The 26052-nt window shown below is 49.9% G+C and overlaps 1 protein-coding gene across 1 annotated transcript in view; it reads left to right on the forward strand.

Annotated features, from left to right (window-relative positions):
* The first annotated feature begins 340 nt into the window (after positions 1-340).
* The window catches only part of LOC115091797 (zinc finger protein 585A-like), a 39847-nt gene continuing 14135 nt past the window's right edge, over positions 341-26052 (forward strand). Inside the window, 3 exon segments of the mRNA XM_029602010.1 lie at positions 341-487; positions 14524-14650; positions 24691-24804. Coding sequence (XP_029457870.1) covers positions 464-487; positions 14524-14650; positions 24691-24804 — 265 coding nt within the window. The 5' untranslated portion in view covers positions 341-463.

Here is a 26052-nt window from a genome sequence, read left to right on the forward strand (position 1 = left end):
AGCCTTTTCCCTGTATTCACCTTTACCTCACCCACCACAGCTCTATTCTTTCACGCACAGAGTGGGAATCGTTTACAATTATAAAGAGGTTTTCCTGCTCCTCCTTTTGTGGGAAGTCTCTGATTTCCTCTCTCAGCTCTGGGAAATGTGCATCTCTGATCTCTTTGTATCTGCACAGCACATCAGTGAGCCCCTCCCTCCCCAGTCTCCTCCCCCTCTGTCATCAGTGAGCCCCTCCCTCCCCAGTCTCCTCCCCCTCTGTCATCAGTGAGCGCCTCCCTCCCCACTCTCCTCCCCTATCTGTCATCAGTGGGCGCCGGCAGGAGGAGGAGGAGGGGGAGGAGCAGCTCTGCTTGCAGGGAAAGAGCCCGGCAAGGAAGGGAGGAAAGAGACTTTCTCTCCTGCAAGAGAGGAGCCTCCAAGGCGTTTCTAATCTGCTTCAGGGACCCCCAGAGAGAGGAGAATGCCTGCAGGAGCTGCTGCTCAGGTAGGAGATTGCAGGCAGTGCAGAGGCAGACCGGGCTTTAATAGCACCAGACCAGAGCTGGGCTTTGGGCTCCCTGGGTGAGAAATTGTTACTCAGGGATCCAGCACTTGAGATTGCAGGCACTGCAGAGGCAGACCGGGCTTTAATAGCACCAGACCAGAGCTGGGCTTTGGGCTCCCTGTGTGAGAAATTGTTACTCAGGATCCAGCACTTGAGATTGCAGGCACTGCAGAGGCAGACTGGGCTTTAATAGCACCAGACCAGAGCTGGGCTTTGGGCTCCCTGTGTGAGAAATTGTTACTCAGGATCCAGCACTTGAGATTGCAGGCAGTGCAGAGGCAGACCGGGCTTTAATAGCACCAGACCAGAGCTGGGCTTTGGGCTCCTTGTGTGAGAAATTGTTACTCAGGATCCAGCACTTGAGATTGCAGGCACTGCAGAGGCAGACCGGGCTTTAATAGCACCAGACCAGAGCTGGGCTTTGGGCTCCCTGGGTGAGAAATTGTTACTCAGGGATCCAGCACTTGAGATTGCAGGCACTGCAGAGGCAGACCGGGCTTTAATAGCACCAGACCAGAGCTGGGCTTTGGGCTCCCTGGGTGAGAAATTGTTACTCAGGGATCCAGCACTTGAGATTGCAGGCAGTGCAGAGGCAGACCGGGCTTTAATAGCACCAGACCAGAGCTGGGCTTTGGGCTCCCTGTGAGAGAAATTGTTACTCAGGGATCCAGCACTTGAGATTGCAGGCACTGCAGAGGCAGACCGGGCTTTAATACCACCCGACCAGAGCTGGGCTTTGGGCTCCCTGTGAGAGAAATTGTTACTCAGGGATCCAGCACTTGAGATTGCAGGCACTGCAGAGGCAGACCGGGCTTTAATAGCACCAGACCAGAGCTGGGCTTTGGGCTCCCTGTGAGAGAAATTGTTACTCAGGATCCAGCGCTTGTTTCCTTGCTGCTCCTGTGGGTGCAGGCTCAGGATCACCGTGGGCTGATCTTTCTCTGCTCCGTGTTGGCAGCAGCGCTGAATGTCAGCAGGGCAGCTTTAAACTTTGCCCCCTCGGGCAGTTATCAGTACCTGTGAGACCTGTGCCAGAATCTGCACCTGTGCCCTGCCCCTGGAAGGAGAGACTTGGGGACCAGAAACTGCCCTCTGACAATGGGGCAATTTCTGGTGACTAAACCTGGAGAATCCAGACAAGATCCTTTGATCCAAGAAGGTTGTTCTTATGTTCTAAATTTAAGAGAATTATTCAAAAAACAAGATAAAGAATAGACCAGTGGAGTGAAGTTTCTGGGGCCAGAGTTACTCTATGGGACTGAACCCAGAGTTCAAGGGGGAGGGTCCTGTACTTGGGATTAATGTACATAATACATGTTTTCCTAGCGTGTAGCACGTGGACTCAGGACCCATGGGTATAGTGTACTCCTGATAGCAGTTGGAGACGGATCAGATTTCAATCTGACGTCAGCCCCTAGTACACATACCCCTGCAGGAAGTGCAGCTCTTCAGTATTTTCCGTCTCCATAGCAGTTAGGGACTATCTGCACGCTCTCGTAGCGTTTGAACCAAATTCATAGAAGAAAACCCCAAATTAAAAGAGAAACCTACCCCTGAAGACGAGCCCCGCTCTCCTGCGGTGATATCCTCGGGTCCCTCCCCCGGTTGAGAATTCCCGAGGTGATTTCCGCGGTCCCTCGGAGGTGAGCCTCGGTCCGGCAGCCGACCCGCGGCGGGGACCAAGCCCCCGATCCTTCTGGCACGGCTGAGAGGCAGCGGGTGCAAACTCGAGCGCGGCGCTGAAGGTATTTGCCCTCTCCCCCCGCAGCCGGAGACCGCCCGGGACGAAACCGGGAAGCGCCGAAGACAAGGTAAGGTAGAGATCTTCTGCTTCAATCCGGTCTCCGGAGCTCGAGGAGTCGCACAGGTTGCCAGTGCCACCAGGTTGATCCGCCCTAGCAGGGCCAGGCCCCGGTTAAATCCAAGGGTCCCCCCACGTGGAGACCTTCCGAGGTGGTCGCCCTATTGCTCGCGTGGTCACCATTTTGGCCCTGTACGTCTCGATCCGTGTGCACATTTCTTCTCCGCACAAAGTTACACGCTCAAGTACCGAGCTTACTGTTCCGGGCGCACAACTAGACGCACATATATGTGCAAAAAATAAGAGATTTTTTGCACATATATTCATGGCACCACCGGAAAAAGAGATCAAGGCTCAGAGCCTCTGCCCAGCGTGCCACATCAGAGCCGCACAACACGAAGAGGCCGACACCCTGTGTACCCAGTGCGAGCCTGAGTGCTAGCTCCTCATTAAGTACCCCGGACCTAGCAACTCACAGCGGGACCCCTCCTCAAACGGGGTCCCCCAGGACACAGCGCCGCCTAGCTTGGACCCAGCATCTATCTCCTGGGTTCTTCGTTCACATGCCTCCCATAGCATGCCTCCCATAGCATGGCCACAGCCCTCAACAGAGGACATCTACGCTCCGAGCTCCTCTAAGCCCAGGGAAGCGAACCCACCACCCGCAAGCCCCACGCATGGGGACACGGACATCTCGGAGGAAGAATCAGAGTCCCTGGAGGAAGGGGAACTCCCCCGGGGACAGAGCCTCACCGGACCATGAGACGCTTCTTCACCAAGGACGAGCTTCCAGACCTGGTCACTCGCAGCCTGAAGGATCTTGCTATCCCGGGCACAAGTGCCTCGGGAGAGCCTAAGACGAATCCCTGCTAGAGAGACTCCATCAGACCTCCCACCATTTCCCTCTGTTACAAGTCGTCCAACAGCTAATTGACCTGGAATGGATTGCTCCAGAGTCTTCGTTCAAAGGGGTATGGGCTATTGCAGCCATGTACCCCATGGACCCGGCGGCCAAAGACCTTCTGACATGCCCAAAGGTGGATGCCATGGTCTGCGCAGTCTCGAAGCGCACCACCATCCCAGTGGAGGGAGGCGCAGCACTCAAAGATGTCCTTTGACGTCACCGCACTCAAACAGTCCTTTGACGTCGCCGCAATGTCCCTAAAGATAGCCGCCTGCTGCACCGTAGTAACACATGCCTGCCTATCACAGACCAGGAGCAACACTCCTGGGGAAGCCATGGAGCCAGCGGTATCATTCCTCTCGGACGCTGCTTCCGACCTGGTGCACACCGCAGCTAGAGGAGTCTCATCAGTGGTGGCAGCCAGGAGACAACTCTGGCTCCGAAGCTGGCCGGCCGATGCATCTTCCAAGACGAGACTCACAAGGATGCCCTTCAAGGGATCCCTCCTGTTCGGCAGCGAACTAGAGAAGCTGGCTGACAAATGGGGCGAGTCCCCTCTGCCACGACTACCAGAGGACAGGAATAAGAAAAACCAGCGACCCTTCCCCCGACCCTCCAGGGGCAGAGGTTCACAGCGCTTCAATCCATACAGAAACACTTATCAAGCGCCTCGTCCTACAAGCAGGAACCAGTCCTTTCGGAACAGGCACAAGAAGAGGGCAACTAGCTCGGGTCCAGACCCCAGCCGCACCCCACAATGAGAATCAGCCAACCCATCCAAAGGAAGAAGCCATAGGGGGCAGACTCGCCCTATTCTACCAAAGATGGGTCGAGATGACTTCGGACAAATGGGTCCTAAGCATCATTCGAGATGGGTACTACCTGGATTTCTTCCGGACAAATTTGTGAAATTCCCCTGCCACGACCCCTTCAAGAGGGTGGCAGTGGAGGCTACGCTGAGCAGATTACTGACCCTAGAGACCATAACCCCAGTGCCTCCACAGCAAATAAATACTGGACATTATTCCATTTATTTTAACATCCCCAAGAAAGAGGGTACCTTCAGGCCCATCCTGGATCTCAAGTCTGTCAACCGCCACCTTCGGATCCCCCGCTTCGGCATGGAAACCCTACGCTCTGTAATAAGAGCTATACAACCGGGAGAGTTTCTCACATCCCTGGATCTGTCGGAAGCATACCTACACATCCCGATCCATCAAGATCATCAGCGATTCCTACGCTTCAAAATCCTGGACCGTCACTACCAGTTCCGGACCTTATCCTTCGGGTTAGCCACAGCACCCCGGACATTCACCAAAATCGTACTGGTGGTGGCGGCAACACTGAGGAAGGAAGGGATCCTAGTACACTCTTACCTAGACGATTGGCTGATCAGGGCGAAATCCCCAGAGGAAAGCCACCAGGCAACCAACATAGTCAAAACTCTACTGGCGAGCCTCGGATGGGTGGTCAACACAAACAAGAGCTGTCTGCAGCCCTCACAGTCGCTAGAATACTTAGGAGTCCGCTTCAACGCCAAAGAAGACAAGGTCATCCTAACACCGACAAGAAGGTGAAAACTTAAAAACCAGTTGCAAACCCTGCTAAGCGAACCTCACTCCACAGCGTGGGATTACCTGCAAGTCCTCGGGCTTATGGCATCCACTCTGGAGGTAGTACCATGGGCACGAACTCACATGAGACCCCTACAATGCTCCCTCCTATTGCGATGGAATCCACTGTCTCAGAACTACACCGTACATCTACAGCTCCTGGGCAGAGTTTGGACCCAACTACGATGGTGGCTACAGGATGAACACCTGAGCCAGGGAACAAGACTATCCTCACCGACCTGGACCCTGTTCACCACGGATGCCAGCCTACGAGGATGGGGCGCACATTGCGAAGAGCTAACCACCCAAGGGCAGTGGAACGCAGAAGAGTCGGGATGGAACATCAATCGCCTAGAAGCCCGGGCAGTCAGACTAGCCTGCCTACGGTTCGGTCACAGACTCCGAAACAAAGCGGTCAGAGTCATGTTGGACAATGCCACAACGGTGGCCTACATCAACCGCCAGGGAGGAACCAGAAGCCAACAGGTGTCCCTGGAAATAGACCCACTAATGTCATGGGCAGAAGGGAACCTCCATGAGATCTCGGCTGTCCACATCGCTGGGAAAGACAACATCATGGCAGACTACCTCAGCAGAGAAAGTCTAAACCCAGGAGAATGGAAGCTATCTACCGCAGCATTCCAACTGATAGTGAACCGTTGGGGAACACCAACATTAGACCTCCTGGCAAATCGGTCCAATGCCCAAGTACCCAGTTACTTCAGTCGCAGGCGGGAACCTCACTCTCAGGGGATCGACATCCTGGTGCAGACCTGGCCACAGGAGACTCTGTTGTACGCCTTCCCGCCGTGGCCCCTATTAGACGCAATCATTCACAAGATTGGACTACACAGGGGACCGTTACTTCTTGTGGCCCCGGACTGGCCAAGAAGTCCATGGTACGCAGACATGCAAAGATTCCCTGCCACTATCTCCACACAGAGACCTGCTACAAGAAAGACTGATCCTACACGAGGATCCAGCTCGGTTCTCTCTTACGGTCTGGCCATTGAGAGGGCTCGCTTGAGAAAGAGCGGGTACTCGGGGGCTGTAATAGATATTCTCCTCCGAGCACGCAAGTTCTCTACATTTCTAACATACATAAGAATTTGGAGAATCTTCGAAGCCTGGTGCGAGGACCACGACATCATACCACATTCAGTCAAAATTCCTGCGATATTGGAATTCCTACAGAATGGCCTACAGAAGGGATTGTCCATCAACTCCATTAAGGTACAGGTGGTTGCACTGTCAAGCGCAAGGGCAACACCATAACCTCTCACCCGGATGTTTCACGCTTCCTAAAAAGAGTCAAGCACATCTGACCCCCTCTAAAGTGGCCGGTACCTCTTTGGAACCTCAACCTGGTCCTGGATTTCTTAGCAAGGACCTCTTTCAGACCTCTTCGTGGCCTGTCTCTTCGACTACTTACATTGAAGACAGCCTTCCTGCTGGCAGTTTGCTCAGCTCGTCGTATATCCGAGCTACAAGCACTGTCCTGCTGGGAGCCATTCCTCACACTCACCCCGGGAACCATCGAGTTATGCACAGTTCCGTCGTTCCTACCCAAAGTGGTGTCCCGCTTCCATATCAACCAAACCATCTCGCTACCATCGCCAGATGAGCATAAGGATTCGGAAGAGGCTTGGAGTCTATGCCACTCAACATCTGTACTTGGAAATGTCGGATCCTGTACGGAAAACGGACCACCTATTCGTCCTCTACAGCGGGAAGAGGCAAGGGGAAGCAGCCTCACGAGCAACCATAGCCCGCTGGATCAAAGAAGTCATCAAGGCGGCCTACATAGAGGCAGGCAAGCCGCAGTCGCTACAAGTCTAGGCCCATTCTACTAGAGCCCAGGCAGTGTCCTGGGCAGAAACCAAGATGTTGTCACCCGCCGAGATTTGCAAGGCGGCGACATGGTCCTCCATCCATACCTTCTCCAGGTTTTACCGCCTGAATGTTCAGGCTCGGGAGGACACAGCATTCGCAAGAGCAGTACTAAGTGGGTCACGGACAGCCTCCCACCCAGTTCGGGAGTAGCTTTTATATTGGTCCTGAGTCTATCTGCTACACGCTAGGAAATGGAGAAACTACTTACCTGATAATTTTGTTTTCCTTAGTGTAGACAGATGGATTCAGCATCCCACCCATGGCTGCCGTTACTCATGAAATGCTCGAGTGACTCAAGGGTAAGCCATGCTTTCCTTCATCTAGGACACCCATCCTACCGGGTGTCGACGTTTCCCGGTTGAAGACACTGGCGGTCGCCAGCTATAGCCAAATTCAACCTAATCAAGTTATAAAGTTTTAAATAAGTTATAAAGTTATTCAAGTTAGTCAAATTAGTCAGTCACACATATATCCACAATGCTTTTCGAGGAGAATACTGAAGAGCTGCACTTCCTGCAGGGGTATATGTACTAGGGCTGACGTCAGATTGAAATCTGATCCGTCTCCAACTGCTAGCAGGATTACACTATACTCATTGGTCCTGAGTCCATCTGTCTACACTAAGGAAAAAGAAATTATCAGGTAAGTAATTTCTCCATTAGTGCCCCTAACGTTTATGAGCACAGCTTTTCTGCTCCTTCCCTTTGGTCTGTGGCAGATGAACATGACTGGGCCCTTTCTGGCAGCAGGCAGACAGTTTGAGGCTGGCAGGACTTCGGCGAATACCAAGCAGAAGAGCGGACAGGCAGAGTCGGAGTCCAGGCTGAGGGCAGGGCAGGCAGAGTCAGGGTCCAGGCTAATGGCTGTTGCGTCCATCGTTGCTCGACGCCCTCACTCCGCCCTCTTTACCTCTGTGGCGACTCCCTCCGGGTCTGATGGACGGTTAGCTGCCACGGCGTCTTCTTGCCATCTCCCTCCGGCGTCCCCAGACCGGCACGACACTGCAGATCCACCATGTTCCTGATGACGTAGGGCGTGCTTTCCGATTGATGTACCAGCAAGGGCGCGAACCTCGCGGGTGTCCCCCTGAGATGACGTCATCCGCTTCCAATATAAAGGTCTCAGTATTTGCTAATGAATCGAGTTAGTAAGGGTTACTCTACCTAAGCTACTCTGCCTCCTCAGACTTAACAGGGGTACCCGCTTCTCGGGGACCTTGCTCTCTTTTCTTTATTTAAGATTGCAGATAGGAACCAGTACTCGCTCCCGAGGGCCCATGTTCCTGAACACCCAGAAGACTCTATACTGCCTGGAAGCTATCGCAGATACAGACATTTGTGAGTTACCATCGTTCTCAGAGCTTTCCCTGGAACCAGGTACTACTGCCACCTCTGGTGGTTCTACTAACCTGTCTAATAAAAGAATTATCTGTGTCTGTCTCCGTATCTAAGCCTAGCCAGTGGTCCCTCTCAGGATATCCTCCTGGGGGCGCAGTCATCTGCCATCGGCCCAAGGATCCACCTATCTACATTCCTTTACAGCTGAGTGTCCTCTCCAAGCACTCCGCTGGTAACAGATTGCTACTCCTTCTCCATCAGGAGTCTTCAGCAACAGATTCATAACAGATTGCTATTCCGCAGTCTAAACCCTAACAGATTGTTTACTACTCCCTCTACAGGAGCTGAGCATATCAGATTGCTAACTCCTCCTTCCACAGGAGCAGATTCATTACAGATTGCTAACTCCTCCCTTTCTCAGGATTCGAAGCATAACAGTTTGCTAACTCCTCCCTTCGTAGGAGTAGATCATAACAGTTTGCTAACTCCTCCTTTCTTGAGGAGCTAGTTCGTAACAGATTGCTAACTCCAGTGGATCCGGCTTTAAATTGGAGAAGCAGTACTCCTGGGAATACAGCTTAAGGTATGAGATGTCAGTAACCCCATGGACCCGGCACACCTCTCCGCCTTGCAGGCTATACTGGGCTCTACGCATCTCAGAATAGCAAGAAACCTTGGAGAAACTTACTGCAGCATTCCATCAGCTTCACACACAGAAGATACAAGGCACTGCTTCTACCCAAGAAGGTCAGTTACAGGAGGTAGCTTTAAAGACTGCTGTTCCACTGGCTGCTCCTATTCGCTTATCCGGAGAAATCCAGAAGACCCGGGGCTTTCTGAACCAGTGCTGCATGCACTTCACCTTACAGCCAACTTTATTTCCCACGGCTCTTTTGAAGACCACCTACATCCTGTTATACTTGGATGGGAGAGCCCTGTCATGGGCATCTACCTTGTGGGAACGCAAGGACCCTATTTTGCAGGACATAGAAGGATTTATGGACTTGTATAAATCCGTTTTTGATGTCCCTGCTCGTATGTCTGTGGCTGGGTTTGCTTTAGTGGACTTGAAGCAAGGCAACAGACCATTGGCTGAATTTGCCATAGAATTCAAGACTCTTGCAGCGGAACTTTGCTGGGACCCCAGATGTTTCAAGACACTCTTCTACAGAGGCCTGGATACCCGCTTGAAAGACGAGCTGGCCACTCGCCAGAAACCTTAATCACTGGAAGAATTGATAGCCTTAGCTACTCGGATTGATTGTCTGCTCCAAGACAAGGTGAAGGAACTCCGGCCTAAGGTGTTAACTGGATTGAAACAGACCAGTACCCCTGCACCTCTGATGGGTCCAGCAATTCCTGCTGTTGATAAAGATGAACCAATGCAAGTTGGTCATGGTCACTTGACCTCAAAGGAGAAAAGATTTCGGAAGAAATGCGGCCTGTGCATGTACTGTGGTCAGCCCAACCATGATGTCTCTGCATGCCCCATTTTGTCCAGGAAACAGATGGACTCAAGTCCGGTGGGAAGACTGTTCCTGGGCCTTACCGCATCCTCTCCCAGTCTTTCTGACCTATGGACCAGTCACGGTTCAGACTTCTGCCCTGGTGGCCTCAGGGGCAGGAGGCAATTTCATTACTAGACGTTTAGTGGAATACTTGAGGATCCCTCTCATCAAATTGAAAGATCCACTACTGTTGTCTTCCATTCACAGGGAGCCCTTGCCGGGCAACATGACTTGCGAGACTGTATCAGTTACGCTTCGCACCGGAGCACTCCATACGGAAATAATCTCCTTCTTTGTACTAGAAAAGGCCATGCACCCTATCGTCCTGGGGTTACCCTGGCTGCAAGTGCACCAACCCCAATTTGACTGGGCATTCCTGGATCTCTCACGATGGGGCCCAGAATGTCATGGGAAATGCCTCAAGGAGGTTTCGTCTATCATTTGCATGCCTACAACTCCAGCGATGCCAGGACTGCCGCCTGAATAAGCATCCTTCGGGGATGTATTTTCCAAAGAAGCGGCTGATATTCTTCCTCCACATAGGTCTTATGACTGTGCCATAATACTGAAGCCCAATTCGGAGCCACCGAAAGGATGGGTGTACCCTCTTTCAGCTCTGGAGAATAAAGCTATGTCTGAATACATTGAAGAAAATCTCCAGAAAGGGTTTATTCGACCATCAAAATCGCCAGCCGACGCAGGCTTTTTCTTTGTGGGGAAGGACAGTACCCTACGTCCATGTATCGATTATCGAAGTCTAAATGAAATCACGATCAAAGACCGTTACCCCTTGCCGTTAATCTCGGAGCTGTTTGATAGGCCGCAAGGGGCCAATATATTTTCTAAGCTTGACCTGAAGGGGGCCTCAACCTCATCTGCATTCGAAGTGATGATGAATGGAAAACAGCCTTCAATACGCGAGATGGCCATTTCGAGTATCTGGTAATGTCGTTCGGGTTGTGCAATGCACCCGCTACATTCCAAAATATGATGAATGATATCTTGCGGGACCTGCTATACAAGAATGTGGTGATCTACCTGGATGACATACTAATCTTCTCCCAGGATGTGGAGACCCACATTACAGATGTCAAGCAAGTGCTTCACCGTCTCCGCGAACATCGGCTGTACGCCAAACTCTCGAAGTGTGAATTTCACAAAGATTCAGTGCCTTTTCTAGGCTACAGCGTGTCTAAGGAGGGTTTTCAAATGGATCCTCACAAACTTGAAAGTATCCAGAATTGGTCTCAACCCACCAGCCTGAAGGCCTTGAGGAGATTCCTGGTGTTCACCAATTATTATCGCAGTTTTATTAAGAACTATTCTTCTTTGACTGTATCCTTGACTGCAATGACCCGTAAGGGTGCCAACGCTTCAAAATGGTCAACGGAGGCCATTTCCGCGTTCGAGAAATTAAAGACTGCCTTCTCCACTGAACCGTGCTTGCGGCATCCAGTCCTCCAACAGACCCTTTATTGACGAAGTTGATGCTTCAGATGTGGGGGTAGGGGCTGTGTTGAACCAAGTGGGAGACTCAAAGACCTTACCACCCTGTTCATTCTTCTCATGAAGATTTTCTCCAGCCGAGAAGAACTACGGAATTGGTGACAAGGAGCTCCTAGCTATAAAGCTTGCATTTGAGGAGTGGCGGCCATGGCTCAAAGGCGCTCAACATCAAATAACCCTCTTCATGGATCACAAAAACCTTGAGTATCTCAGCCATGCACAACATTTGAACTACAGACAGGCCAGGTGGTCTTTATTCTTCAACCATTTTGATTTTGTGCTTAAGTACCAACCAGGAGATTGAAACACCAGTGCAGACACGCTGTCATGCTCATTTCATTCAGAAGATGTGCCTGATGAACCTCAGCACATAATAGATCCGAAGAAGATATCCTTAGCAACCAGCCAGTCTGTTTCCGCTAGTGATGCCACCATCTCTCATCCAGCATCATCTACTGGAGAGTCATCTTTAGAAGTGGATTTTGGACATTCTTCAACATCACCACTTCCACTGAATTCCTCAGTGACGTCCATAGCAGCTCTACCCTTTGCTGCTGATATCATCAATAACACTCTGAAAGATTCTTCCAAATCTCAAGCTTCATTTGTCACCATTGCAGAAGACAAATTAGAAATCAAGATCAAAGAGATTTTGGATGTTCGCAACAGAGGCAAGACTTTGAATACCTTCTGATTTGGGAAGGCTTTGGCCCCGATTGATCATTTGGGAGCCTCAGACCAATATCTTGGACATAGAGATGCTTCATCAGTTTCACCTCATGCATCCTTTGAAACCTAAGCCTGGTACCCGAAGAGGAGATCACCCTTTGAAGGGGGGTACTGTTGCATCCGTCGCTGCTCGACACCCTCACTCCGCCCTCTTTACCTCTGTGGCGACTCCCTCCGGGTCTGATGGATGGTTAGCTGTCGCGGCGTCTTCTTGCCGTCTCCTTCCGGCGTCCCCGGACCAGCACGACGCTGCGGATCCGCCATGCTCCTGATGATGTAGGGCGCATGCTCCGATTGATGTACCAGCAAGGGTGCGAACCTCGAGGGTGTCCCCCTGAGATGATGTCATCCGCTTCCAATATAAAGGGTCTCAGTATTTGCTAACAAATCGAGTTAATAAGGGTTACTCTACCTAAGCTACTCTGCCTCCTCGGACTTACCAGGGGTACCCGCTCCTCGGGGGCCTTGCTCTCTTTTCTTTATTTCAGATTGCAGATAGGAACCGGTACTCGCTCCTCGAGGGCTCATGTTCCTGAACACTCTGAAGATTCTCTACTGCCTGGAAGCCATCGCAGATACAGACATGTGTGAGTTACTATTTCAGTTTGCAGATAGGAACCGGTACTCGCTCCTTGAGGGCCCATGTTCCTGGACACTCTGAAGATTCTCTACTGCCTGGAAGCTATGACAGGTACATACATTGTGAGTTACTATTTCAGATTACAGATAGGAACCGGTACTCGCTCCTCGAGGACCCATGTTCCTGAACACTCTGAAGATTCTCTACTGCCTGGAAGCTATCGCAGATACAGACATGTGTGAGTTACCATCGCTCTCTCAGAGCTTTCCCTGGAACCAGGTACTCGCTCCTCGAGGGCCTAACCCTTTCCAGCTACTGAGCTTCCTAAAGACCTTATGTGAGTTTTGTCATCCAGTTCTGGCTATGAACACAGCATACCCTGTCTACTCACTATCTATAGTTTCTCTACAGCTCAGCAACCCTGGAATCGCTGTTCCAGTACCTGAGGGACTTCAGCCCTGCTGGGCACATCAGCTCACTACTGCCACCTCTGGTGGTTCTACTAACCTGTCTAATAAAAGAACTATCTGTGTCTGTCTCCGTATCCAAGCCTAGCCGGTGGTCCCTCTCAGGATATCCTCCTGGGGGCGCAGTCATCTGCCATCGGCCCAAGGATCCACCTATTTATATTCCTCTACAGCTGAATGCCCTCTCCAAGCACTCCGCTGGTAACAGATTGCTACTCCTTCTCCATCAGGAGTCTTCAGCAACAGATTCATAACAGATTGCTACTCCTTCTCCATCAGGACTCTTCAGCAACAGATTCATAACAGATTGCTATTCCTCAGTCTAAACCCTAACAGATTGTTTACTACTCCCTCTAGAGGAGCTGAGCATATCAGATTGCTAACTCCTCCTTCCACAGGAGCAGATTCATTACAGATTGCTAACTCCTCCCTTCTTGAGGAGTAGATCATAACAGATAGCTAACTCCTCCCTTTGCCAGGAGCTAGTTCATAACAAGGGCAGGGCAGGCGGCAGTCAGGCAGAGTCAGTGTCTGGGCTGAAGACAGGGCAGGAGGCAATCAGGCAGAGTCAGGGTCCAGGCTGAGGGCAGGGCAGGCGGCAGTCAGGGTTGTCAGCCAGGTATGTAGCAGGGTCAGAGAACACACAGGCAGATTACCTCAGCAGGCACAGGCTAGATCAAGGAGCCTGCTGCTACAATACTTGAGAGTAAATGATGAGATTAGGAAGTCTGTCCTTGTTAGAGTCTAAAGAAGGGGCCAGGCAGCTCTAATGCACTGATTGTCTGCTGGATTAAGGAAGCGATAGTAGCAGCTGATATTGCTCGGGGAAAGCAGATTATGAGCACGTTTTGTTCACACTCGACAAGGGCCCAGATGACCCCATGGGCGGAAAGGAAGTCAGCAACTCTACAGAGTATTTGCAGGATAGCAACTTTGTCCTCATTACAAACAATTACAAAGCATTATAGCTTGACCTTTAGGCAGGTAAAAAGTTAAAATTTGGTAGAGGGGGCCAGGCAAATCCACAGGCATGGACTGGTCTGCAGGACAAATAAAAGGTGAAATTTGTGTTTCCAGATCATTTCCTTTCCTATATGCCTAGCAAACGAATCCAAGTACCCCCCCTCATATCCAAAAAAAGAAACATGAAAGAGAATAAAGGTGTACAGGGGAAAAGGCAGTCTGAGCACTCTTGCCAGAGAGCCCTTGAAAGGAGAAGACAGGAGGTTAGGATATGTAGATAGGACAAAAAACAACTGAGGGAACCACCCAGCTGTCGCAGTATAAGTAACAAGAATGACAAGAAATCATGTAGAAGTTCTCTGGCTCCACCTACTGGCACAAAGGGGGAATCCCACAAGTGTGGACTGGTCTGCTAGGACTAAAGGAAAGGAAATTATCTGGTATGTACACATTTCACCATCAGCTCAGGAGTGCAATAAACCCACTGACAGAAAGGGGCTGGGGGAGACTTTGCTGGGTCTCCCTGCTCCGGGTCTGGGGGGTGAGAAAGCAGAAGAGTAACTCTGTTCTCTGCCCGGGACTTCCACACACAGGGAAACCTCTGCTCCTGCTCTGCTGAGCCCCAGCGCTGGGAGCTCTCCTGATGGACCTCATGCAGAAGGGTTTGTGTTTCAGGTGCCAGTGACCTTTAAGGACATCGCCGTCTATTTCTCCCAGGAGGAGTGGCAGCGTTTAGAAGAAGGGCAGAAGGAGCTGTACAAGGAGGTGATGAAGGAGAATTATGAGACCCTGAGCTCGCTGGGTAAGGGATCATTTTACAGGTTTATTAGCAGTGAATTCTGAGTGTGAGGGCTCCTGGTGTCACCTGGTGAGAACGTGAGAAAGTGAGCGAGGGCTGCAGGGATCACTTTGCTTCCTGTCACCTGTAACCATGCAGCAGATGCAACATGACCAGGGGGTAAAAAGCAACACAGGGCTGTGTCAGGGGTTATAGTGAGGGTAGAATGGATGTCACACGGGGCTGTGTCAGGGGTAACAGTGAGGGTAGAATGGATGTCACACGGGGCTGTGTCAGGGGGTTATAGTGAGGGTAGAATGGATGTCACGTGGGGCTGTGTCAGGGGTAACAGTGAGGGTAGAATGGATGTCACACGGGGCTGTGTCAGGGGTAACAGTGAGGGTAGAATGGATGTCACACGGGGCTGTGTCAGGGGTTATAGTGAGGGTAGAATGGATGTCACATGGGGCTGTGTCAGGGGTTACAGTGAGGGTAGAATGGATGTCACACGGGGCTGTGTCAGGGGTTATAGTGAGGGTAGAATGGATGTCACACGGGGCTGTGTCAGGGGGTTATAGTGAGGGTAGAATGGATGTCACACGGGGCTGTGTCAGGGGGTTATAGTGAGGGTAGAATGGATGTCACACGGGGCTGTGTCAGGGGGTTATAGTGAGGGTAGAATGGATGTCACACGGGGCTGTGTCAGGGGGTTATAGTGAGGGTAGAATGGATGTCACACGGGGCTGTGTCAGGGGGTTACAGTGAGGGGAGAATGGATGTCACACGGGGCTGTGTCAGGGGTTATAGTGAGGGTAGAATGGATGTCACATGGGGCTGTGTCAGGGGTTATAGTGAGGGTAGAATGGATGTCACACGGGGCTGTGTCAGGGGTTATAGTGAGGGTAGAATGGATGTCAGACGGGGCTGTGTCAGGGGTTATAGTGAGGGTAGAATGGATGTCACACGGGGCTGTGTCAGGAGTGATAGTGAAGGTAGAATGGATGTCACACGGGGCTGTGTCAGGGGGTTATAGTGAGGGTAGAATGGATGTCACACTGGGCTGTGTCAGGAGGTTATAGTGAGGGTAGAATAAGAACATAAGAACATAAGAAATTGCCATGCTGGGACAGACCAAGGGTCCATCAAGCCCAGCATCCTGTTTCCAACAGAGGCCAAAAACCAGGCCACAAGAACCTGGCAATTACCCAAACACTAAGAAGAATCCATGCTACTGATGCAATTAATAGCAGTGGCTAATCCCTAAGTATAATTGATTAATAGCCATTAATGGACTTCTCCTCCAAGAACTTATCCAAACCTTTTTTAAACCCAGCTTCACTAACTGCACTAACTACCTTATCTGGCAACAAATTCCAGAGCTTTATTGTGCGTTGAGTGAAAAATAATTTTCTCTGATTAGTCTTAAATGTGTTACTTGCTAACTTCATGGAATGCCCCCTAGTCCTTCTATTCCCTTCCTAATAATTCCTAACATTCTATTTGCTTTTTTGACTGCTGCAGCAAACTGAGCCGACGATTTTAAAGTATTGTCCACTATGATGCCTAGATCTTTTTCCTGGGTGGTAGCTCCTAATATGGAACCTAACATCGTGTAACTTCAGCAAGGGTTATTTTTCCCTATGTGCAACACCTTGCACTTGTCCACATTAAATTTCATCTGCCATTTGGATGCCCAATCTTCCAGTCTTGCACACGGGGCTGTGTCAGGGGTTATAGTGAGGGTAGAATGGATGTCACACGGGGCTGTGGCAGGGGGTTACAGTGAGGGTAGAATGGATGTCACATGGGGCTGTGTCAGGGGTTATAGTGAGGGTAAAATGGATGTCACATGGGACTGTGTCGGGGTTATAGTGAGGGTAGAATGGATGTCACACGGGACTGTGTCGGGGTTATAGTGAGGGTAGAATGGATGTCACACGGGGCTGTGTCAGGGGTTATAGTGAGGGTAGAATGGATGTCACATGGGACTGTGTCGGGGTTATAGTGAGGGTAGAATGGATGTCACACGGGACTGTGTCGGGGTTATAGTGAGAGTAGAATGGATGTCACACGGGGCTGTGTCGGGGCTATAGTGAGGGTAGAATGGATGTCACATGGGGCTGTGTCAGGGGGTTACAGTGAGGGTAAAATGGATGTCACATGGGGCTGTGTCAGGGGTTATAGTGAGGGTAGAATGGATGTCATACGGGGCTGTGGCAGGGGGTTACAGTGAGGGTAGAATGGATGTCACATGGGGCTGTGTCAGGGGTTACAGTGAGGGTAAAATGGATGTCACATGGGACTGTGTCGGGGTTATAGTGAGGGTAGAATGGATGTCACACGGGACTGTGTCGGGGTTATAGTGAGGGTAGAATGGATGTCACACGGGGCTGTGTCAGGGGTTATAGTGAGGGTAGAATGGATGTCACATGGGACTGTGTCGGGGTTATAGTGAGAGTAGAATGGATGTCACACGGGGCTGTGTCAGGGGGCTATAGTGAGGGTAGAATGGATGTCACATGGGGCTGTGTCAGGGGGTTACAGTGAGGGTAAAATGGATGTCACATGGGGCTGTATCAGGGGTTATAGTGAGGGTAGAATGGATGTCACATGGGGCTGTGGCAGGGGGTTACAGTGAGGGTAGAATGGATGTCACATGGGGCTGTGTCAGGGGTTATAGTGAGGGTAGAATGGATGTCACACGGGGCTGTGTCAGGGGTTATAGTGAGGGTAGAATGGATGTCACACGGGGCTGTGTCAGGGGTTACAGTGAGGGTAGAATGGATGTCACACGGGGCTGTGTCAGGGGTTATAGTGAGGGTAGAATGGATGTCACACGGGGCTGTGTCAGGGGTTATAGTGAGGGTAGAATGGATGTCACACGGGGCTGTGTCAGGGGGTTACAGTGAGGGTAGAATGGATGTCACACGGGGCTGTGTCAGGGGTTATAGTGAGGGTAGAATGGATGTCACACGGGGCTGTGTCAGGGGGTTATAGTGAGGGTAGAATGGATGTCACATGGGGCTGTGTCAGGGGTTATAGTGAGGATAGAATAGATGTCACACGGGGCTGTGTCGGGGGTTATAGTGAGGGTAGAATGGATGTAACACCGGGTTGTGTCAGGGGGTTATAGTGAGGGTAGAATGGATGTCACACGGGGCTGTGTCAGGGGGTTATAGTGAGGGTAGAATGGATGTCACACGGGACTGTGTCAGGGTTATAGTGAGAGTAGAATGGATGTCACAGGGGGCTGTGTCAGGGGTTATAGTGAGGGTAGAATGGATGTCACACGGGGCTGTGTCAGGGGGTTATAGTGAGGGTAGAATGGATGTCACACGGGACTGTGTCAGGGGTTATAGTGAGGGTAGAATGGATGTCACAGGGGGCTGTGTCAGGGGGTTATAGTGAGGGTAGAATGGATGTCACAGGGGGCTGTGTCAGGGGGTTATAGTGAGGGTAGAATGGATGTCACATGGGGCTGTGTCAGGGGTTATAGTGAGGGTAGAATGGATGTCACACGGGGCTGTGTCAGGGGTTACAGTGAGGGTAGAATGGATGTCACACGGGGCTGTGTCAGGGGTTATAGTGAGGGTAGAATGGATGTCACACGGGGCTGTGTCAGGGGTTATAGTAAGGGTAGAATGGATGTCACATTCAATGGATGTATTGGGGGTTATATTGAGGGTAAAATAGTTGGTACACAATAGCAGTGGCTATTCCCTAAGTAAACTTGATTAATAGTCGTTAATGGACCTCTCCTCCAAGAACTTATCCAAACCTTTTTTGAACCCAGCTACACTAACTGCAGTAACCACATCCTCTGGCAACAAATTCCAGAGGTTTATTGTGCGTTCAGTGAAAAAGAATTTTCTCCGATTAGTCTTAAATGTGCTACTTGCTAACTTCATGGAATGCCTCCTAGTCCTTCTATTATTCGAAAGAGTAAATAACCGAATCACATCTACTCGTTCAAGACCTCTCATGATCTTAAAGACCTCTATCATATCCCCCCTCAGCCGTCTCTTCTCCAAGCTGAACAGCCCTAACCTGTTCAGCCTTTCCTCATAGGGGAACTTTTCCATTCCCCTTATCATTTTGATTGCCCTTTGCTGTACCTTCTCCATCGCAACTATATCTTTTTTGAGATGCGGCGACCAAAATTGTACACACTGGGGCGGATTTTCAGAGCCCTGCTCGCGTAAATCCGCCCAAAACCGGGCGGATTTACGCGAGCAGGGCCCTGCGCGCCGGGAAGCCTATTTTACATAAGCCTCCCGGCGCGCGCAGAGCCCCGGGACTCGCGTACGTCCCGGGGTTCTCGGAAGGGGGCGTGTCGGGGGGCGGGGCCGGAGCGCGCGGCGTTGCGGGGGCGTGTCGGCAGCGTTTTGGGGGCGGGTACGGGGCGTGGCTATGGCCCGGGGGCGTGGCCGCGCCCTCCGTACCCGCCCCCAGGTCGCGGCCCGGCGCGCAGCAGGCCCGCTGGCGCGCGGGGATTTACGTCTCCCTCCGGGAGGCGTAAATCCCCCGACAAAGGTAAGGGGGGGGGTGTAGACAGGGCCGGGTGGGTGGGTTAGGTAGGGGAAGGGAGGGTAAGGTGAGGGGAGGGCAAAGGAAAGTTCCCTCCGAGGCCGCTCCGATTTCGGAGCGGCCTAGGAGGGAACGGGGGGAGGCAGCGCGGCTCGGCGCGCGCAGGCTATACAAAATCGATAGCCTTGCGCGCGCCGATCCAGGATTTTAGTGGATACGCGCGGCTCCGCGCGTATCTACTAAAATCCAGCGTACTTTTGCTTGAGTCTGATGCGCAAGCAAAAGTAGGCTGATCGCGCTTCTTTTAAAATCTACCCCAGTATTCAAGGTGTGGTCTCACCATGGAGCGATACAGAGGCATTATGACATTTTCCGTTTTATTAACCATTCCCTTTCTAATAATTCCTAACATTCTGTTTGCTTTTTTGACTGCTGCAGCACACTGAGCTGACGATTTTAAAGTATTATCCACTATGATGCCTAGATCTTTTTCCTGGGTGGTAGCGCCTAATATGGAACCTAACATCGTGTAACTACTGCAAGGGTTATTTTTCACTCTATGCAACACCTTGCACTTGTCCATATTAAATTTCATCTGCCATTTGGATGCCCAATCTTCCAGTCTTGCAAGGTCCTCCTGTAATGTATCACAGTCTGCTTATGATTTAACTACTCTGAATAATTTTGTATCAGCCGCAAATTTGATAACCTCACTCGTCTTATTCCTTTCCAGATCATTTATATATATATTGAAAAGCACTGGTCCAAGTACAGATCCCTGAGCACTCCACTGTTTACCCTTTTCCACTGAGAAAATTGACCATTTAATCCTACTCTCTGTTTCCTGACTTTTAACCAGTTTATAATCCACGAAAGGACATCGCCTCCTATCCCATGACTTTTTAGTTTTCGTAGAAGCCTCTCATGAGGGACTTTGTCAAACGCCTTCTGAAAATCCAAATACACTACATCTACCGGTTTACCTTTATCCACATGTTTATTAACCCCTTCAAAAAATGAAGCAGATTTGTTAGGCAAGACTTCCCTTGGGTAAATCCATGTTGACTGTGTTCCATTAAATCATGTCTTTCTATATGCTCTACAATTTTGATCTTGAGAATAGTTTCCACTATTTTTCCCGGGACTGAAGTTAGGCTCATTGGTCTGTAGTTACCCGGATCGCCCCTGGAGCCTTTTTTAAATATTGGGGTTACATTGGCCACCCTCCAGTCATTCGAGAGGGGTACTACCTGGACTTCCTCCGTACCCCTCCGGACAAGTTCGTGGAATCCCCCTGCCACGACCCCTACAAGAGGGGGGCAATAGAGGCAACTCTGACCAGATTACTGGCCCTAGAGGCCTTAATCCCAGTGCCTCCGCAACAAATAAATACTGGACACTATTCCATCTATTTTATCATCCCCAAGAAAGAGGGAACGTTCAGGCCCATCCTGGACCTCAAGTCAGTCAACCGACACCTGAGGATCCCCCGCTTCCACATGAAAACCCTACGCTCTGTAATAAGGGCAATACAACCGGGAGAATTCCTCACATCCCTGGATCTGTCGGAAGCCTACCTACACATTCTGATACATCAAGAACATCAGTGCTTCCTTCGTTTCAAAATCCTGGACCGGCACTACCAGTTCCGGACCTTATCCTTCGGGTTAGCCACAGCACCCCGGACGTTCACCAAGATAATAGTGGTGGTGGCGGCAGCACTGAGGAAGGAGGGAATCCTCGTACATCCTTACCTAGACGATTGGTTGATCAGGGCGAAATCCCCAGAGGAAGGTCACCATGCAACCTGCGGCGTCCAGACCCTGCTGGAGAGTCTCGGATGGGTGGTCAACACAAACAAGAGCTGTCGGCAACCCTTACAGACCCTCGAATACTTAGGAGTCCGATTCGACACCAGGGAAGACAAGGTCATCCTGACACCGGCGAGGAAGTTAAAACTGACGAACCAGTTACGTACCCTGCTGGGAAAACATCGCCCCACAGCATGGGATTATCTACAAGTCCTCTGTCTCATGGCATCCACTCTGGAAGTAGTGCCATGGGCACGAGCCCACATGAGACCCCTACAGCGCTCACTCCTATCGCGATGGAGCCCACTGTCTCAGAACTACACAGTACGTCTACTGCTCCCGGGCAGAGTTTGAAACCAACTACTGTGGTGGCTACAAGATGACCACCTGAGCCAGGGAACAAGACTCTCCTCACCGACCTGGATCCTACTCACCATGGATGCCAGCCTACGAGGATGGGGAGCACACTGCGAAGAGCTAACCGCCCAAGGGCAGTGGAACGCAGAAGAATCAGGGTGGAACATCAATTGCCTAGAAGCCAGAGCAGTCAGACTAGCCTGCCTACGTTTCGCTCACAGACTCCGAGGCAAAGCAGTCAGGATAATGTCGGACAACGCCACTACAGTGGCATACATCAATCGTCAGGGAGGAACCAGAAGCCAACATGTGTCCCTGGAAATAGACCCCCTGATGTCGTGGGCGGAAGGGAACCTCCAGGAGATCTCGGCCGTCCACATCGCCGGGAAAGACAACATCACGGTGGATTACCTCAGCAGAGAAAGTCTAGACCCAGGGGAATGGAAGCTGTCGACCACAACGTTCCAACTGATAGTGAACCGTTGGGGAACACCAACCATGGATCTTCTGGAAAACCGGTCCAGCGCTCAAGTACCCAGTTACTTCAGTCGCAGACAGGAACCTCAGTCCCAAGGCATCGATACCCTTGTTCAGACATGGCCACAGGAGACTCTGCTATACGCCTTCCCGCTGTGGCCCCTACTAGGCGTAATCATTCACAAGATAAGTCTACACAGGGGACAGGTACTTCTTGTGGCCCCGGACTGGCCAAGAAGACCATGGTACGCAGACATGCAAAGATTCCCTGCCACTATCTCCACACAGAGACCTGCTACAAGAAAGACCGATGGCTGCCATCACTCATGAAAGCCTCGGGGGACAACTCCGAGAGCAAGGGAATCAAGGGTAAGCCTTGTTTTAATTCACCTAGGGCACCCACCCTACCGGATGCCGACGTTTCCCGGTTGAGGGCACTGGCGGTCTCCAGCTATAGCCAATTCAACCAATTCAAGTTAATCAATTTAACCAAGTTATAAAGTTATCATGTTATTCAAGTTTTGAAGTTATACAAGTTATTCAAATTAGTCAGTCACACATATATCCACAATGCTTTTCGAGGAGAATACAGAAGAGCTGCACTTCCTGCAGGGGTATATGTACTAGGGCTGACGTCTCCAACTGCTATCAGGAGTACACTATACCCATTGGTCCTGAGTCCATCTGTCTACACTAAGGAAAACGAAATTATCAGGTAAGTAATTTCTCCAATTATTAAAACTGATAAGGATAAAAAAAAAATCCCCTGCTCTCATACCTGGGAACCTTTGATTTCAAGTCACCCTAAGATTGTCATGGATTAGTTCGGGAAAGGATTGATACAACTTTCTCCTCTCTCTCTCTCTCTCTCTCTCACATACCCATATTCTCCAACACACACACACATATAAATGCACACTAGCTTACTCACACATCCTCACACACAAGTTCTCTCTCATTTGCTCTCCCACATACATATGTTGTTCTCTCTCTCACATACATATGCTCTCTCACATTCTCTCTCACACAAATACATACACACACATTCTCTCTCATGCACACACACTCTCTCTTTCCCCAGAACATACAAACAGAGGCTTCCTTGGGCCTGTACAACCTTTTTTTCTCACACACACACATGCAGTCTTACATGCTATTTTCTCACATGCACTCATGCTCCTACACATGTTCACTCACATGCTCTCTTACATTCTATTTGCTCACACATATGCTTTCTCATTCAAACATTCAATCATATCTAGCAGAATCTCCCTGCCCCTCTTCTGACTAACCACTATCATGTATCCCACTTAGTTAATTATTACTTGTATAACTTCCATATTATTCGTATGTTATTGTTTTTTGTTATTATTGTTATTTCTACTATTCCTATTATAATCATGTGACAAATGTAAAGCCTGTTGCTAAGTTCTGTTCTCTGTAAACCGATGAGATGTTCCCAACGTTCGTCGGTATATAAAAGATATTAAATAAATAAATAAATAAATAAATAAATAATACATATATGCTCCATCTCACATACGTATGCTCTCTCTCTCACACATACACACACACAAACACTTGCTCTCTCTCTCTCTCTCTCCGGAACATACCAATAACAGAAGCCTGCTCCATGGGCCTGTGCAGTGCCTCTCAGACACACAAACACATGCTGTCTTACATTCTGTTTACTCATATACATGCTCTCTCTCCAAGGAACATAAAGGGTTCAGGTAGTATCAGACTTCTTTGTTTTGCCGGTGCAACAGTCTCTTAAATGTTGTAGCTCCCATCCACAGCCTTTTTTCCATGGCACGGCCAAGCTGACTTGGAACTCCAAATAAGCACTCAGACGTCTCAGGTCTGCTTCCTAATTCAGCACAATACATCAGTCACCTTACACATGGGCCGATTCAGTAAAAACGCGGGAGAGCAGACGAACGCCCGCTCGCCGGTGCACGCGATTCAGTATGTAAATGAGGTGGTGCGGTAGAAACGGGCAAAAGGAGGCGCTAGGGACACTAGCACATCCCTAGCGCCTCCTTTTGACCCGGAGCGGCGGTTGTCAGCGGGTTTGACAGCCGACGCTCAATTTTTCCGGCATTGGTTCTTGAGCCCGCTGACAGCCATGGGCTTGGAAACCGGACGCTGGCAAAATTGAGCGTCCGGTTTTCGGCCTGACAGCCGCCGGCCCAATTAAAATTTTTTTTTCTTGTTTTTTTTTTTTACTTTTTACACCCTTCGGGACCTCCGACTTAATATCGCTATGATATTAAGTTGGAGGGTGCACAGAAAAGCAGTTTTTACTGCTTTTCTGCGCACTTTCCCGGTGCTGGCAGAAACTAGCGTCTATCTTTGGGTAGGTGCTAATTTCTTAGAGTAAAATGTGTGGCTTAGCTGCACATTTTACTTACTGTATCCGATGTGCATACCTTATAGGGCCATCAACATGCATTTGCATGTTGAGGGCGCTATTAGGTGCCGCGGGTTGGACGTGCGTTTTCCGCCCCTTACTGAATAAGGGGTAAGGGAAAACGCGCGTCCAAGAGCAGGCTAACAGTGCACTCCGACTGTATCGGCCTGACAGTCAGTAGAAGAGGCGAGAGATGCAGCGTAGCTTCCTTGAGATAATGAGGATTGTGTGTATTGAGATGGATGTAATGATACATTGCATTATTCACAGAGGGAGCCCGATTATAAAGATGTATTAAGAGGGTTTGCACGACTTATGGAAGATGCACAGGGTTTTTGAACTGTGCTTCATTAACAGAGGGTTGGAATCATTTTGTTCATTGAGATTGGTGAATATTTCTGTACTGCAGATATTTCTAAGTCTGAATTTGTGTTAATCACACCCAGGGTAATAATGCACTTATCTCATCCCTGGAACAGGCTCTGTGACTGTCGCACCGGATATTATATCCCACATTGAGCAAGGGGAAGAGCCGTACATCAGGGAGGAGCTGGGATCAGAGGAAGGAGAAAGAGGAGAAAGCAGCTGCTCAGGTGAGTCCAGGAATAAGAGGGACGGGAGTAAAACTGCTGAGATGAGGAGTGGGAGCTGCAGAAACCCCTTCACAAGCCCCTCTGGGGATCTCTTTAATCACTGACCTGGTTCTGATCTCCCTGCGTATCTTGTGTTGAATAATCAGCTTTAAAGTGCTGCCCCAGAACACACAGAGGCCACGTTTAATACAAACCAATTTAAGCTTATTATTTAATATTGAAAGCCAATCATATGAGACCCCTGGAAGACACAGAGTGGGAGCCTTATGTTTCTAAAGGCTCTCCCTGCAGGTCTCCGCGTTTGTTAGTGAGTGCTGACTTTTTTATAGGTAAAACATACAATGATCCCTAATAGGACTACATAGAGTATCAGGTACCACGTGTCCTGTCGCCAAATCAGACAACCTATGTCTAAGATTCTCTGGTCCCGCCTCCCATATTGAGATCCAATTAGGCCTAAGGAAGACCCACGTGTCTGCTGATAGCTGTCAATTAGTCTTGTGATTCTTTGTTCTGTAACTCGTTCCAGTCCTTTGATCAGACTCCTAATCTCATGGGGTCTCCAGTTACACTGGGCCTCTCAAGTTGAGACAGTAGTCTGTGAGAACATAGCTTGGTCCATGTGTTCGTTGTGATCTCATGACCCTCCATTATATCTGAATAGGTCTGAATTCATTCCAGATGTCTCCCAGATACCATTCAAGCTTGGGTAAGTCTGAGTTCCTTGTATGCCAGCAGTTTGAGTTAGGCGAGACAGCAAAGGATTCTGGATAAGCTGAGTGAACCAAAGTCTGAGCCAAAGTCTTCATATTAGGCTGCCCTTATATCATTTCCCTCTTGTGCCACTTCAAATGGCAAAAGTAGCACACCAAAGCATTCAGAGGTGCAGACAGTCTAGGGCAAAAGGCCTATAGGTGCATTCTAGTCACTAACCTTTGGTTTATATGCTTGATACACCCAATATAAACCTTTGGTTTATATTGGGTGTATCAAGCATGTGTCCCTCTAGATACTCACAGTTTCAAGCAGTCTTCAGATAGCACATGGCAGCAGTAAGGCTGAAGTTACAATAAAAGTCAGTCAACTCTGTCGTTGAACTGCAAATACAACTCAATTATCATAACGTTAGTCTTAAGCTTCAATTTACATTACATAAGAATCAGAAGAACAGTGTAAAAAACTAAACAACTGGTAGAAGGAAGAAATTATTCTTGAAGGGTACAGAGAAAGTAATAAGAGGCAGCCCAG

Source organism: Rhinatrema bivittatum, chromosome 5 (genome assembly GCF_901001135.1).
Source record: "Rhinatrema bivittatum chromosome 5, aRhiBiv1.1, whole genome shotgun sequence".
In the NCBI taxonomy this organism is placed as follows: domain Eukaryota; kingdom Metazoa; phylum Chordata; class Amphibia; order Gymnophiona; family Rhinatrematidae; genus Rhinatrema; species Rhinatrema bivittatum.